The sequence below is a fragment of the Trichogramma pretiosum genome, unplaced genomic scaffold, assembly GCF_000599845.2.
Source record: "Trichogramma pretiosum strain Unisexual culture from Peru unplaced genomic scaffold, Tpre_2.0 scaffold9, whole genome shotgun sequence".
NCBI classification, from domain to species: domain Eukaryota; kingdom Metazoa; phylum Arthropoda; class Insecta; order Hymenoptera; family Trichogrammatidae; genus Trichogramma; species Trichogramma pretiosum.
The window spans coordinates 624,006-639,461 of NW_019641697.1; the positions used below are offsets into that span (position 1 = coordinate 624,006).

The 15,456-nt window shown below is 37.6% G+C and overlaps 1 protein-coding gene across 2 annotated transcripts; it reads left to right on the forward strand.

The window, feature by feature from the left end:
• The first annotated feature begins 9,905 nt into the window (after positions 1 to 9,905).
• Positions 9,906 to 13,824, forward strand: LOC106651705 (uncharacterized protein PFB0765w-like). 2 transcript variants are annotated; one of them, XM_014370350.2, is made up of 5 exons: positions 9,906 to 10,077; positions 10,157 to 10,198; positions 10,270 to 10,438; positions 10,751 to 12,174; positions 12,241 to 13,824. In XM_014370350.2, the coding sequence occupies exons 1-5, from the start codon at positions 10,027 to 10,029 to the stop codon at positions 12,391 to 12,393; spliced, it is 1,839 nt and encodes a 612-aa protein (XP_014225836.1). In that variant the 5' UTR covers positions 9,906 to 10,026; the 3' UTR covers positions 12,394 to 13,824. The 2 variants fall into 2 exon arrangements, with proteins under 2 accessions (XP_014225836.1, XP_014225835.1); XM_014370349.1 differs by having other exon boundaries at positions 9,907 to 10,077; positions 10,751 to 13,824.
• The last annotated feature ends 1,632 nt before the right edge of the window (positions 13,825 to 15,456 follow it).

A 15,456-nucleotide genomic window follows, 5' to 3' on the forward strand; every position in this document is an offset into this window, starting at 1 on the left:
GCAAAATATATGCACAGCCATCGGAGCTTTTCCACAAATCTTTTATCAACTGCCTTTAAAAATGAATCATTATTTTGAAAAAAAGGGAGAAAAAGAAACAAACAACATAGGAGCCATAAAAGCGAAAAGTAACTTCAATTAACAGGCAAAACTTTGTCTTCGATAATCATCCTAGAGGAGCAGGCTGGGAAGGGTAATACATGGAAGAAGAAAAGCCAAGCGAGAGAGAGAGAGAGAGAGAGAGAGAGAGGAACATTATTTAAAGTACGTGTAGTACACATTCGGGGATTGTCTCGCGGCGCGCCTTTCGATTGCCGAAAGCGCGAAACTTTCGGCTATCTCTCGCTTCGGGGGGACTTTCCGCGTGCGTAGGATATCATAGAGTAACGCAAAAGAGGGAAAGACACTATAAAGATGGAAAGAGACTTTCTCCCCCTGCGCCTGTATTTACAGATCACGGCGGAGTACAGGCAGTCGTCATATCGCATCTAAATCTATCTATTAAAGGCTCACCATTGACAATCTATACATCAGGAAGACATAAACAAGAACGTCTTTCGGGGCTAACAGTCGTAAATGTAGCGACGTTTACTTCTTTTCTGACTTCTGGCTCGAAGAAAAAGTAACTTTATATATATACGCTTCTTTACTTTTATGCTTGTTTGTTTGATTTGTCCGAAGTTTTTGCTCTTTTCTTGCAGCTCCATTAGATTATTATCTGCATAGGAGGGAGAGATGAAAAATCTCGCTCTGTATATTGTTAAGAAACAGTAGCAATAATTGAAAAATGTACTGGAGCACACACAGGCGTGCGAATATTGATCAAGCTCTCTCTCTCTCTCTTTCTCTCTCTATTTTTCGGAAGGGGCTCGCTGTATCGATTCAATACACGCATGCAGCCAGCGAGGCGAGAGTCGAGACAAAGCGAACATAATCCGCGTTTAATTGAAAAAAATATCCAGGCGCATATTGGCGTCGCGATTGTTTTATTTCGTACACACTCGATGGGAAAAATTGCTCATGCCTCTGCGTTTCTTATCTAAGCCTCTCCTATAGCTCACTCGCGCGTGTCTGTTTTTTGCCAAGGATATAATTTTCAAGTTCATGAAGTTGCTGCACTGCGGCATAAATATGAACTCAACGGGCGCATATAACAAGACATCATTTGCGTAATCGCCCGTATAACTCAACCATAAAAAAGAATAAACAGCCCTTCCCTTCCCACTCTCTCTCTTTCTCGCTCTCTATCTTTTTCTTGAAAATAAGTGCGCAACTATAAAAGTGTCAAGTTTCTCTCTCGCGCTGCTTGCTTTTGGCCTCTCAATCGATGAGGCTGCCATAGCGAGGAAGTACTAAATGCGCGGCATGAAACTTTTATACACAAGGTGTTAATGTATTCCACCCTTACAAATATATATCTATATACGCACTTGTTGTTCTTAAAGGCACACGTCAAAATTTATGAGAAATTTGCGGCCAATCGAGGCTATACCGCGCGCCGGCATCGATCTGCATAATAATAACCCCACCCTCTTCCTGCTCTGCGCCACTGCGCGTGTATGTATATAAAGAAGACGAGCGAGATGTAAATTTTTTTTCTTCTTCCCAGTAGTAACTCGGGACGTCTATAAAATACAACTCGCAAGAGTAGTTACTTTTCTTTTGCATGTCTACGCGCGTGCGAGTATGCCGGTGTGCGTGTGCGTACATGAGCACGCGCAAGAGCTTGGAATTTACATCATTTTAGCCGGTGAATGATCACTCGGCTGGCAAAAACAACCGCGCCATCTTTTACTTCGATAATTATTTCGCACGCTGAGACGAGGATAACAAAGAGTTACAAATGATCCGGAAGATTTTCACATCGCTCTTTGATTGTCCATCGGCGCGAGAGGGCCGAAAAAGTGGGGACCCTTCAAAAGGCCGACAAAACGTCTTTTCGCGTCGTTTTTTGTCGCCGATAATTAAATCTAACGATTGCCATATTTTAATTGTCTCAAGAAAAGGGTCAAAAGAAAAAGAAGAAGAAGAATAAGAAGAAGATTGAGAAGGAGAAGCAGCGAGCGCACGAACAATCTCTTCTCGTTTGATTCACAATTATTATGATTCCGATTAGCGCAGAAGTGAAACAAGCTCGCAAACACACCCAACGCCAGCCGAGTATGTTTTTAATAAATTAATCGTCTGCGTACACAAGCAAGAACGAGAGACGAGATGACGTTATTATATTACGTATTATATAGCCGTGGCAGTAAACCGCAATTTTCCGGCGCTGCGTCAGGTTAATCGTTTCTGCTAGGCGAAACTTTGAGGCGAATGATATGACTGACGCGAGCGGCCTCTGCGACGCAAACAAAGTTACACGGGCTACAAGTGCAAGCTAATACAACACAGGTATTATACTTTAGCCAAAAACTCATCACTCCCTCTCTGGGGCGCATAAAAACTTTTCAAATTTAATCCTACCTCGTGCGAGCCCGAAACTTGCATGTAATTAGTATCGTCGCAACTGCGCGCCCAAGCCGCGCGCAACATTTTTCTTCGCAGCTTGAATTTTCCAAAAAAAAGATTAAAAATCTCCAAATGTTTAATACGTGCGTCAAACTCCCCCGAATCGGATCAATAAATTTTGTTTCGACGCTAATGAAAATTCTTTCCTTCGAATACTTGTCATTAAAATTTACAGAAATACCGAAAATCCGTCAGATTGTGGCGAGTGTAATTCAATCGATATACCCGTATACACCTGCCGAAATGCCAAACAATTTTTAGGAAAAGGACTGCTGCGTGGCTTTATCGAAAATATTTACGCGGCAAACGCGATATATCTCGCCTCGATTTGTGCGTTAAAATATTTCAAAAATTGTTCCAAATTATTCTAAACTGTCAGGTTATACACGGAAAAAAATACCGAAATCTCGGTTGCCTAATTAATACGATCCGTCGAGCAATGCTACTTCTGTATATCATGATTCTCTTTGTCTCCCTTGGCAGAGCAAGGAAAACGTCAGACTTTTCCATTTGTCGTCTCCGCAGTCAGAAATGAATATCATTGCCCGCTCAAGGTTAATTATAATTGGAAAATAAAGTCTGCGCGACGGTTTGCGAAAAAGTTGGGCCGCGCGCTGATACTTTCAACTTTCTCGCAGATATTATATTAAAAAAACGCCAGCTCACAAATGTTAGCCTATATTAAATTGAATTTAATTAATGTCACGTCGATTGAATTCGATTAGACTACGAGCTCAAGCGATTATTATAGCAATGTCAGCTTTTGCTGTGTGTATTAAATAAGTTTTCGCGCACGACCAATCGATTTTTTGCGCGCAATATGCTGCATTTATATACTTTGGTGAAATATTAAATGTGAAAAATGAATATTTATGACGGCAGCTTAGGTATTTATGCAATACTTACCTCGCAGCTTGGACCGCTGAACTTCTGCTCAAGCTATACTGGCCATTATTAAAATCATGCTAATGAAGGATTAAGCACGGGTTTCCATTATTTTCTTCTCGTAAAAACAAGTAATATTAAATACTCTGGTATCGGTTCGATACGGATTAATTAATCATTGAAATTTGCGTCTCGAAGAATAGAAATGGCATTCATTGGTGATATCGAACTCTAATTCGTACATGAAGGCAAATGATATAAGCAGCGGTAGTGCCGCCGCCGCCGCCACCGCCACTGTCGCTGCAAGAGCAAAGAAGAAAAGGGGTTTGCACAGTACCCCGACGAATTTATGCGCCAATATAATATAGCGAAACGCGCCGAAGGGGGTGGGAAGCAAAGGGGAGTTAAGAATGTCTCCTTGTGTATATCCCCCTTCCTTCGCCCTGCTCTTACTACACGTCTAGTTTGCTTTATAGTGAAAACGTGTTAGACGTGCACACCGCGACGCCCGACGCTGCGCCGAGCTACCTCCCTTGAACTTGAAGTCAGTCGCGAACTCGCGAGAGTCCGTTTACATTATTTAAAAGACAGCTGGAGAGAGAAAGAGAGAGAGAGAGATTGGTCTATCTAGATTTGGCTGCGAGAGAAGATTCTCATTAGCTATGGAAGAAGCCGTGGAGAATGAGTATCTTTGTTTATTTAACGATATGGAAACCTCGAGTTCGCTTACGACCTCGCTTATAATTACTATCCACGCGTTGTTTTACGATTTTCGGCTTGCAATTCCAGAGACGACATTCATTTCTCATTGAGAAAAGTTACAAAAAGAAATTGCATCGATGCTATAATGACCACGCATGGATAGCGATGTACTAAAATAATAAAAAAAGAGTTGCAAGCTCTAGATCCTCGTTATATGAAATACGAGTGCGATTATTATGCCGGCGTCGAGATGAGTCTCTCTCTCTCTCTCTCTCTTCCTATTTTTTGTTTGAAGACGACTTTTTGTCATCATCATCGCCTCCTCGCTCGATTATTATAATCACTATATATAATTTAACGCACGCATATATAAAAGAGAGGGTATATCGTCTCACCCGTGCTCGCATGCTCGCAAGCACAATATATCTTCGATTTTTTTTATAGCTCGAGCACTCGAGAAACTTTTTGTTGAGTGTATGAAAATTATGGATTATCAAGCAGCCAGTGAAATTAATTATCCGTGAGTGTACTGGCAGAGTATTGTATTTTTTTTAATGATTTACAATTGTGCTACCAGCACAGTAATAATGATTATCGATACTCTATATTAATTTTTTTGTGTCGAATTTGAATTCTAAACATATGTCAGTCAAAATTATAACATTGTAATCAACGAGTCTAAAATAAAGTAATAAACTTCCCATCATTGGTATCAAATTGCGAAACGACGTACGATATATATTAGAGCTTTACCATGCCACCCTCGTTTTTACTCATTTATTTCACATTGATAAGCATCAATGGCTGGAAAAATCGTGTCGCGAAAAAAGCGCACACAGCCGATAATCTAGCAATTTGTATTTATTTACCCCCTTCCAAAGTCTGCTGTATAAACATGTACTTATATTATGTGTGTGTAACGATGAAAAATTTCTGTCTTGGCATTTTTTTCTCCAACCACCGGCCAGGAGAGGGTGCGAAAAATTCCTCTTTAGACTAAAATTCCCGAGGCGCGGGGAATCTTTTTTGCCCAGAGCTTACGCTGCTATTTTTCCGGCGATGATGACAACACACGCGCAAGCTTCGCGAATACCTATACCCTGTACTTACGTACAGCAGTTCCACACACCCCATACGTGCGGTAAATCGGCTGCGGAAAGTCTTGGAATTCTTTTCATCTCTCCGCCTGAGCGTGTGCGGTTGAGCTTCATTTATTATCGAAGACGAAGAAGAGCCATAGGAAAAATGTTTCCAATGACTGCGGTACAAATGCACTTGTTTATTCATTTGCATTTCATCTTCGGGTGAATTACTCATCGCTGGCAGCAACTAAATGTCGTTAAAGCGGCCTGGCACGCCGAGGAGAAAATTACAACAAGAAGGAGAAAAAAAGTAAGCAAAGAAATCGTGACTAATTAAAAATTCTGTCCAACATACAAAGCTTAAGTCAACAATTGAGAGTGAAAGAATTCAGGGAAAAGAGAAAAAAATTGATCTTTCGGTAAACATTATTATAAATTTCTTCCGGAGCACGAGCTTTTTCATCTAAAAACGAATTATGAATGTAATTAATCGTCCTGCTCAGCAAATACATCCAACCAGGTGATCGACTGATCGAGCTTTCACCCTTTCTCTCAACTTGGAATAAAATGCAGAAACGAGGGCGAAATATTTTCTCTTTCTCTATGTGTATACGCTAAATTCGTTTCTTATATAATTAATGTCCATGAGAATTGGAGAAACGGAAACCATACAAGCGAGCCTTCAGTAGCAGAGAGAAAGAGAGAGGGAGAGAGGGAAATAGCGTGCATGTTTCCTAGATAAGCAGAGAGCAAAGGAGAATACCATCGAGAAAGAGCGAGGACATAAGCTTTCGTCCTCGAGAGTCCGGAGTTTGGCCAAACGAAGAAAGGGTGTGTCAGAGGGACATGTCCATGTCGTCGGTGTCGTCGTCGTCGTCGTAGTCCGATAGTTCTCCACGTCTATTCTTCGAACTGTACGCGCGAACATATCCAAACTACAGTCGGTTGAGCCCGTAAAGCTTGTATGTGTATAGAAAGAGCCACTCTAATTGCATAATAGACTACCCGCATGTACCGATGATATGTATATGTATGTTTAGCATCAAGACGAATATATGGAAAACGGCTGACTCTTCATCTGTGTATCAAGCAAAGCTGTCTCTGATTCTTGATTGTATTAATACTCGGAGCTCGTGCATAAAATATCATTTTAAAAGTAACAAAATGAACAAGTATAAGTTTTGATTTTTCAACTGCATATATATACATTGTGTATACGTTCATATCTTAGGTATCCGTTGGATAGCCTAACCGTTAATTTAATCGGCCTTCCGACTTTCCTCTCTCTCTCCATAAACCACCGTTTATTGCAGTCCTTCCACCCGACCGGCTAATACGATGCTGCTTTCTCTTATATATAGCTTATTGGACGCGTAGCCTCCCTTTACCGAAATTCACAACCTTTCCATGGATATATTCATACGTGTTCTATAGATCAGACGCAGAAGAGAGAGAGGCAGAGAGAGGGTAGAACATCGTCCCTTGGATTAAGACTTGGAATATAGCATATATACGAAACTCCTTCGGATCCACGCGCTGCATCTAATTAGCTTGTTACGCTGCTGATGCTGAAATTGTTTTATACCTATGAGTATATATATATACATATACAGCGTCGAGATACTCTGCTCGTGATTTATGAATCTGCCGTGTGCATATAGACACAAGCGAGCTATTTCGGGTCGAATTGATTATTTTAATGGATCTCGAAATTTGAGGAAAAAATGATGCCATCGTCTCGTATCGAAGCTTCGGAAATGCTCGCAGGCAGAGCAAAACGTCTAAATAAATATCGCTAGTAAATAAATGTGTAAGCGAAAGCCACAGACAAATCCTCGCTCGAGAATAGCGTACACCGATACTCGTGAAAAATTAGGTACATCAATCTTGCTTGCCTCGTGCGTGTAGCTGTGCAGGCATATATACATATACACACGTTGAAATCGACACAAGCGATCATGGAAAAAAGCCTCCACGAGAGACGCCGGAGCATCTTAGCTTGCGAGGCTTATCCCCAAGAGGTTCTCTACTGTACACGATTTGTCTCGAGGGCTGTGCTACCGCTGCTAATACGGAAATAAACAGCGTGCCAAGGATCTCCCTCCTTCCTCCACCCGTTACCCAGCCTTATTCCACTTCGAGCTGCTACAACTAGCTATCTTTCTCGAAGTAGCCGCCTTGAGACTCGCAGAGAGGAACACCAAGGGCTTTCTAATTAAGATCGTTAAAGCGTCATGAAATTCAAATCGCCTTTAATGTGTTGGCGAGAGAGAGAGAGAGAGAGAGAGAAAGAGCCGTTGTCCTCCCATTGGACATGCCAAATCTACATGCGGCTACGTGCGTTCTCTCGAGCATGTCTTGATTGAAATATTATATCAGTATCATCGGTACATATATTTATAGGTAAAGTTGCAGTAGCGAGTTGCCTCTCTTCATTTACCTATTTGCTCTTCTCTGCTTGTTTTGAAATTCATATTGCTGCAGCGATTACAAATGAATCAGCGCGATTTTGAATATTGATCCTGTGCCGCGTGTTCTCTAAAATGCGCCAAATTGAATTGCATCTAATCCCTTATACAGTTCTCTCTCTCTCTCTCCCTAACAAGCTACCGGGGCAGGATTTCAATATGATGCACAAGAGAAATAAACGGATACGGCATTGGGATTCGCGCGCGCTTTTGGTAATCTTCTCGCTCTCGTACGCACAAGAGGCAACGTAAAGACTTTCAAAAGCTGACGAAGCTAAATAGCAAACGACGAACGAAGATGACGGCAAAGTCTCGTAAAAGCGTCGCCTTTATCGCCATCGACGCAAGCCGCGCTCCACGATTTCTCATCGTCTTCGGCATTCAATTTATAATAACTGGCAGTCGGTGATTTCGCACCAATAGTCGGCTCACCCACTCCGCGTATGAGTCTCGACACCGCGTGTCACGGCACTCTTTTGTAGGCCTGTTGCATTAACGCGGAAAATTACTTCTTTACTTTTATCTCTCGAAAATTCTTGACTTGGCCTGCTATTATTTAGTTCTGCAAGCACAATAAATTTCGATAAATAGAATGACGCGTTTTATGGACCAGATTGAACCCAACATAGATTCTCGCTCTTAAAAACTCTGCTCGATACTTTTTATGATACTGTTTGGACTGCTGTGGGATTGCAAAAAAACGAAGAGATAGCAAAGCACGAGATAGAAAAGAAATAAGACAATGCAAGCACAAAAATCCGTTCGAGACAGTGCGAGAGTTGGCGAGTAAAAGAAACATAAATAAGACAAATAGCAAGTCGATCGGGCAATCGAAAATATCGAATGTACAGAATGTCTCATAAATATTGCAACTTTGGCCTAGGGTGGGCGAGAAACCGAAAAAGGCGATCACTTTTTTACGTTCCAGCGCGCTTGTACCTCTTCTGCCTCTTCACCCTTAGGCAGTTGTGCCGCGCAACCTAAAGGCCAATATCCGCAAGCACTTTTTTTCTTTTCTATGTTGTGCCTACATTATATACGTACGTATAATTTCGAACCATCTTCAGCTTAGTACGCTTCTTTGCGAGTATGAGGTGCTTACAATAATTTAGCTACAATCGCATATGTTGCATGTTGCCCTTCGCAAGACGTACGTATAGCCCGAGTCATTCTACATCGTACAATTGAGTCGAAGAATTAAAACATCATACACATATCTTTACGCCGTACGAATGCACACACGCACACGTTCGGGCGAAGTATCTAGAGTATAAAGGGGTAGAATTCCCAGGTTTACGTTTATTACAACCTCAACTACAAATTCGACAAAGTTACCGGAGCATATAAAGAGACGGTGCAAGAATATGTAAGGAGTTTACTGTCTCCTGCCCGCGACGAGCAAATATACAGTTGGCAATGTGCAAGAAACGAGAAGACACCCTTACACGACTCACTTTCGCTTATTAAGAATTCCCTCTTGACTAATTCTCCAACACTCGTGTGACTCTTCGATATAAGCGCATGTATGTGTCTGTAACTGTGACACTCAAAATTTAGTTCCCTGCAAAATGCTACGGCATTCTTTTGTTGCGTTTGTATATAATTTCATCGGGAGCAAGAGAAAAGAAGCTCCATTCCAAAGCGGAGAAAAAATTTTTGAAAGAAAGGAAAGCATTACGCTAATTTTTACATGCAAAGGACATAATTCAAAATTTCTCGCGCGACAAACATGAAAGTTACACGAACAGAAAAGGAAAGAAAGCGCGGCTGGAGCTTGAATTATTTTTAACGACGTCTCTACACGGGGGAGACAAAAAAGTGTCCCGACTTGCCAGTTGACAATGCCCATAGAGCTGCTAGGCAATTATTTATCGCGGTCGTTAATTAGCCGAGTAGCTGGACCCGCATAGTAGAGACATTTTTTTATTCAAGTATACAGTATTGTGGGTAGTTACATTTAATATTTAAGACGGTATAACATATGGTAAATAAAAAGATAGAGAAAAGAGCATGTGTATAATGCACTGTTACACCTCTGAAACTAAATTCAGGCTGACCTTAACACGTTATTTGATCTTGGCGTGAAAAGTTACATGCACGAGGCTTATCTCTGAATCGAGTGGTCGTTCTGACGCACTAAATAAAAGTTTAATTGCTGCAAAAAAGCTATAAGTATATTCTCAATTACGGTTGACGAAATCTGAGCAACGTTTTATGATCGATAAAAATTTTGCTTGTCGATAAATTATTCATTTCAACCAATGAGATCGTCGTTCCGTTTTACCATTTGAGATTTAATAAAGTCTTGGTTAAAACTAATTCAAGGCAGTCTTGCAGCTAACACCAGGCTTTCGACTTCTACTTGTAAATAAATTATAATGTTTCAAAAAATTTTCATTTTTTATTTTTTCTGCCACACATTTAATTATGTAAGTACAATTTATTCTGATTTGGATTCACAATTATTCTAAAAGTAAGATACAATTAAACTCGTTTATTATCCCCTAGGTAAATTCAGTTCAAGTTCAGTTGAATTTACAGAATGTGAAGGTATGTTTTGAATTTTTATTGAAAAATAATTTTGTAATTTCTATAAATAAAATGATTCTTAAATTTTCTAGGATCTAAAAAATGGTCCTTTTAATAAATATGACACAAGAATTATCGACACATTAAACCGTTACAAAAATGAAAAAACAACGTTGATTCAAAAACTTAATAGTAAAATAAAAGAATCGTTGAATGCGAAGAAAATTTTGAATACGAAAATAGATGAGCTATCCTCTTTAGGTATAATTTTTAAGTTTGCTATATTTTTTTCCATTTAGTAATTCATTTATTATTCACATATTTTATTCTTAGCCTAAAATTAAAATTTTTAAATATCACTCTGAGCTTTTATTCGAGTACGCAAGAGTATTTTCTTCATTGTATTAAAATAATTAGTAGTTATTAACTAAATAAGTTCCAGTTTTCAAAAATGCTTTGTATTTTTGCAATAATCTTGATACTATAAAAAAGTAGAACAAATAATGAATTACGTTGGAAAAAAAATTACTTGCTAATTTTATAAATTTTAACAAAAAAACTTTAAAATTCCAGGTGAAATAAAATTAAAATTGCAGAAAGATAAGGAAGCTTGCAGTAAATCGACGGAAGCATTAAGAAATGAAAGAGACGTGTTTTTCACGGAAATTGAATTATTGAAACGGGAGCTTCATAGAAAAATTCAAGAAGTAGTAGCCTTGAAAAAAGATCGAGAACATAATAATAAACTTTTAAAAAATGTTTTAAAAATCATGAAAGTGCTACGTACTCAGATAGCTAAAACAAAAGAAGAAATGACGACAAAAACAACCATAATTACGAGATTAACTCAAGAGGTAGAGGAAAAAATGACAGAAATTAAAAGAGTTAAGCAAACTGCAACAGGAAAAATAAATGAAATTCAAGAATCTAACGACAATTTGAAAATGGAATTAGATAGGCTCAAAAAGCAATGTGAAGACCACTTAACCGATAACCGAGATCTCAAAATTCAGAATGAGATGAAGTCCCGTAGGCTCGAATCGAAAATAGCTGAGTTGGATAAGAAACAGGAAGAATATGAAAATGCCAATAAATTGATAGACAAATTGTCAAAGGAATTGGAGCGTGTTCGTTCGAAAGTTAAGGAAAGGGAAATTAGGCTTGAATTACTCGACAATGATCGTAGAAGTAAGATGACTGAACTGACAAATACAAAATCTGAATTGCAGAAAAAATCATTGCAATTAGCATCGTTACAAGGCATTTTAATAACAACCAATTCGAAGCTAGACAGCATAAAAAAATCTCATGATATGAAGAAACTTGAATTAGAAAAAACTCTAGATCTATTAGATGAATCTTCGAAAAAACTTGAAAGTACTGAACAAACTCTCCGAGAATTGAGAAACAAAATAGACGATAGGAGGAAAGATATTCGTTCAATGCAATTATTAGAGCCTGTTGATGAAACTCCCGCAACAAATTCTAATCCCGTTACTCAAATTGTAGTAAGCGATGAAAATCTGAAAAAAGATTCGCAAAATAGTATAAAGCCACTTCTTTTAGAGAAATATGTGCCTGCTGTGGAAGAAGATGAAGATTTGAGTCATATTAAAGATACGGAACGACATGCCCTGAATCTTATTAATCAGTACAAAAACAAAATTCCGGTAAGCCCAATTAAATCTAATCAAGAAAGCCCTTCTCAAAATCAAGAACAATCTGACGTTAAGTTAGATCAAGGGAAAAATGAACAAGGCAACTTAAACATCGAAGGTACAATAAAAAATCCTTCTGATCAAGTAAGTTCTTCTTTAAATGACGCTGGAGCAATCAATTCAAATCTAAGTAATGAATCTGTAGAAAGAAAAGAAAGTTCAAGAGTTGAGACGAGTGAAAAGAAAACTGAGTCTTCTTCTGACTCGATTGTCGAAAAAACAATAGAAACTAAAACTAACTCTGACCTAGGAAGCTCAATAAAAAATGCTTCTGATCAAGTAAGCTCTTCTTTGAATGATGCTGGAGCAATCAATTTAAATCTAAGTAATGAATCTATGCTTCAGAATAAACCAGCAAATCAAGAAAGCTCAAGAGTTGAGACAAGTGAAAAAAAAACTGAGTCTTCCTCCGACTCGACAGTCGAAAATACCATGGAAAAAACGATGGAAACCAAATTGAACTCTATCCAAGGAAGCTTACCCCTAATTAATAAATAGACAAACCTAACTTTCAATGGAAGGGAAAAGTGAGACCCTTCCATGTTAAAACATCAAATTTAGCATATCAGAGTATGTAAACATTAATTCGTTATCAAATATAAGTGGGAGCGATTTTTAAGGGTCAAGTCGCAATTTTAGAAAAGCAGATTATTCAAGATGTGTAAAAGTACCATCATGCATACTTATTATTCATCTTTTACTGAAAGCAAATTTAAAACAATTCTTTAAATTTTTATTCAATTCATCAATGCTGTTTCATGTTTTCGAAGTTATAGTATAACTATAACTAAAATGTTCCTTCGGATAAAAACTTTATTTTCAAGTATCACTCGCAAATTTATTGGATTACGAGAAATATCAAAATTAATACAAAAATTTATTACAATGTTTAATTTCTACTCGATTTAAACTTTTGGATCATTAAACATCATTTTTGAATAATTTTGAAAGAAGTACATAAAACTTGTTTCAACTAATATGTCTATTAAAATTTCAAAGATATTTATATTAATATACGTAAAGATTATACGATTCATAAAAAAGAACTTAATATTTTTGTAAATGCGATGTAAAGTGAGAATAAGTAACAAAGAAGTCAGCTTGCAAAAAATTGAGGATAGAAACTACTACACTTTTTCAACACGATTAATTCAGTTTTAAGTTTTTTTTTCAACTAAACTATTTTCTTACTAAAAAGTTAAATTTAGCCATTCCACTAAATTTTTCTTTAAAATTTTATACTGTGAGTCCAATTTCAAATAAAACTTTAATTCGCAATGTCGATTTATTAGTTTGTGAGGATATTTGAAAAAATAAAAGGGATTTTCGAATACCAAAATTAATTTCGTGTCTTATAGATAATTATTTCATGCAAAATATAATTTTTTTTTATGATTTTACAAAATCTTGTAAAATTAATTCAATGGAGGTTTTGGTTGATAAATATTTTTATGAAAGATGAAATCGGAAAATTCGAGAATCTTTGTTTGTAAAATTTTTTTCAAGTCTTAAACTCTATTGTCAAATTAAAGTAAACATTTAACATTCTAGATCAAAATTATGGAACTGCTCATGTTGAAATGAAATAAGAGGACAGAAGGATCAATATAGACATTTGCGATACAAATGCTACTTTTAGTCTAAATAAAATGATCCGCACTCGTTGCATAAAGTATCAGTGAGCGGCTTGTTTGAATATCATTCAACATAGCATGAAAGACTAAAAGTAGCAGCGAACCGTGATGTGACTTGTGATTTTTAAGTTAGAGTACTATGAACAGTATTTTGTTATCTTGAAGTAATTACGATTAAACAATTATGATGGCGTCATTAAACAGTTTTACCGCTTACTTGAATAATGAAATGAAAATGTATCTAAATAAATTATTTCACGAAATATCGACAATTAAAATTTTAGATCAAAGCAAAGGAAAAGATAAAAATGTACTTCAATAAAATTATTCCTATTAAATTTCGAAATTTCCATCACATTTTCTTTTATTTCATAATTTTAAGCGTTTTTCAAGTTGAAAAGTATCGTCAATGTCCACTTGCTTGATAGGATAGTAATGTTGACGTATTTAATAATTTTGAACGATGTAAAAATAAAACCGAACAAGTGCAAACAGTTATATATGAAGCAAGGGCGATGCAAAGACGAATAACTTCCTGCTTAAAACCCGAGAATCCAGAGCGCAAGCTGTATGCAGTAATCGAAACACAGTGGGCCAAACAACAGTAGCCGTGTAACGTGCGCGCACATACGTACATGTGTGTGTAGTCCAAAATGCCTCGAGTCTCGAAAAGGAAACTTGTCGTGTACATAATATAGGCAAAGTTGTATAGCACAGGTATCGAAAATCGTACATGGCTAGCTTATAAATATCTTCTAGGCGCGAAATTTGCATGCCTCGTACCTTATAAATCAGACAAACATCGCACTTGTGTGTGTATCTACTGTACCGGCTGAAAAGATGCCACTACGGGGCATATATCGTGACGCTTGGTGCTTTATTTCATTGAGTGTACAGCTCTTTCTCTTTTCTGGCAAGGCAGCTGGCCCAAGTCAGTAGTAAATAGTCTGACGGCTTTATAAATAACGCGTCGTCGCGATATTACGCGGACGAATTTTCGACTGCAAAGTACAAAATGTGCGTGCCCGTGTACGAGAAAAGCTAAAATGATTATTATTGGCTCAGCGATGAGGGTGATAACCAACGATGCTTTGCTATGCCAAAATGTATCATGCGTCGTAAACGAGTTCGAGGCTAGACGCACCATGAGATCCAACCGGAGCTATTGCGATCGGTGCTTTCATCGAATTTCAATAACTCTGAAACAACTTATTTCTCTTGAATGAGCTTGTAATCTTTAGATGCGTTTTAAGCAAAAGGTAATCGACCAATCATAACTTCTTTTAAAATGCTTCACTGTTAGGTCTATCTCTTTTTGAGAAGTAAAAAATAGATAGTATTTTAATTAAATTATATAAAAATATCATAATATATAAAGAAGTATGTTTATAGTCTTACAACGTAATGCAATAAACCATGTTTTTTTTTCAGTTTATTTTTTTTTCTTTCTTCTCATTTCTGATCTCTTTAAAAATACAGCTCTTAGTCGTTCGAAACACATATTATCTTAAACATTATAATATATCGTTAGAGAATATTTAATAATTGTTGTGCATGTTAAACTGAAAACAATTTCATATGAAGTTGACGATTCTGGGGAAATTTTCTTTTCCTTCGCTTTTTCTGTCAATTATAATAAGTGTTTACAATAATAATTAATTACCGCATTCATGGAAGTGGCATTGATAAAAAATCGATAAAAAAAATAATTCGGGCTTATTAGTACACGGGCGCTATTAAGAGGTGGCACGCGCCGCAAAATTTTCCCACGCATTTGTAGGTTTATGTTTTTGCACGCGTGGGTGCTACTGCGACGCGTCAAGCGAGATTAGATAAATTTGTCATTTCTAGCTGAGTCCGTGTAGGAAGGCGCGCGCGGGCGCTGATTAATCGCCCTCTCCTCGGCAGCTAGTTTTGCGCGGGTGCG

Coding starts and splice junctions, on each gene's coding strand:
- LOC106651705 (XM_014370349.1), top strand. CDS start 10,027: ATGTTTCAAAAAATTTTCATTTTTTATTTTTTCTGCCACACATTTAAT. Junction 10,199..10,269: donor TGAATTTACAGAATGTGAAG/GTATGTTTTGAA, acceptor TAAATTTTCTAG/GATCTAAAAAATGGTCCTTT. Junction 10,439..10,750: donor AGATGAGCTATCCTCTTTAG/GTATAATTTTTA, acceptor TTAAAATTCCAG/GTGAAATAAAATTAAAATTG.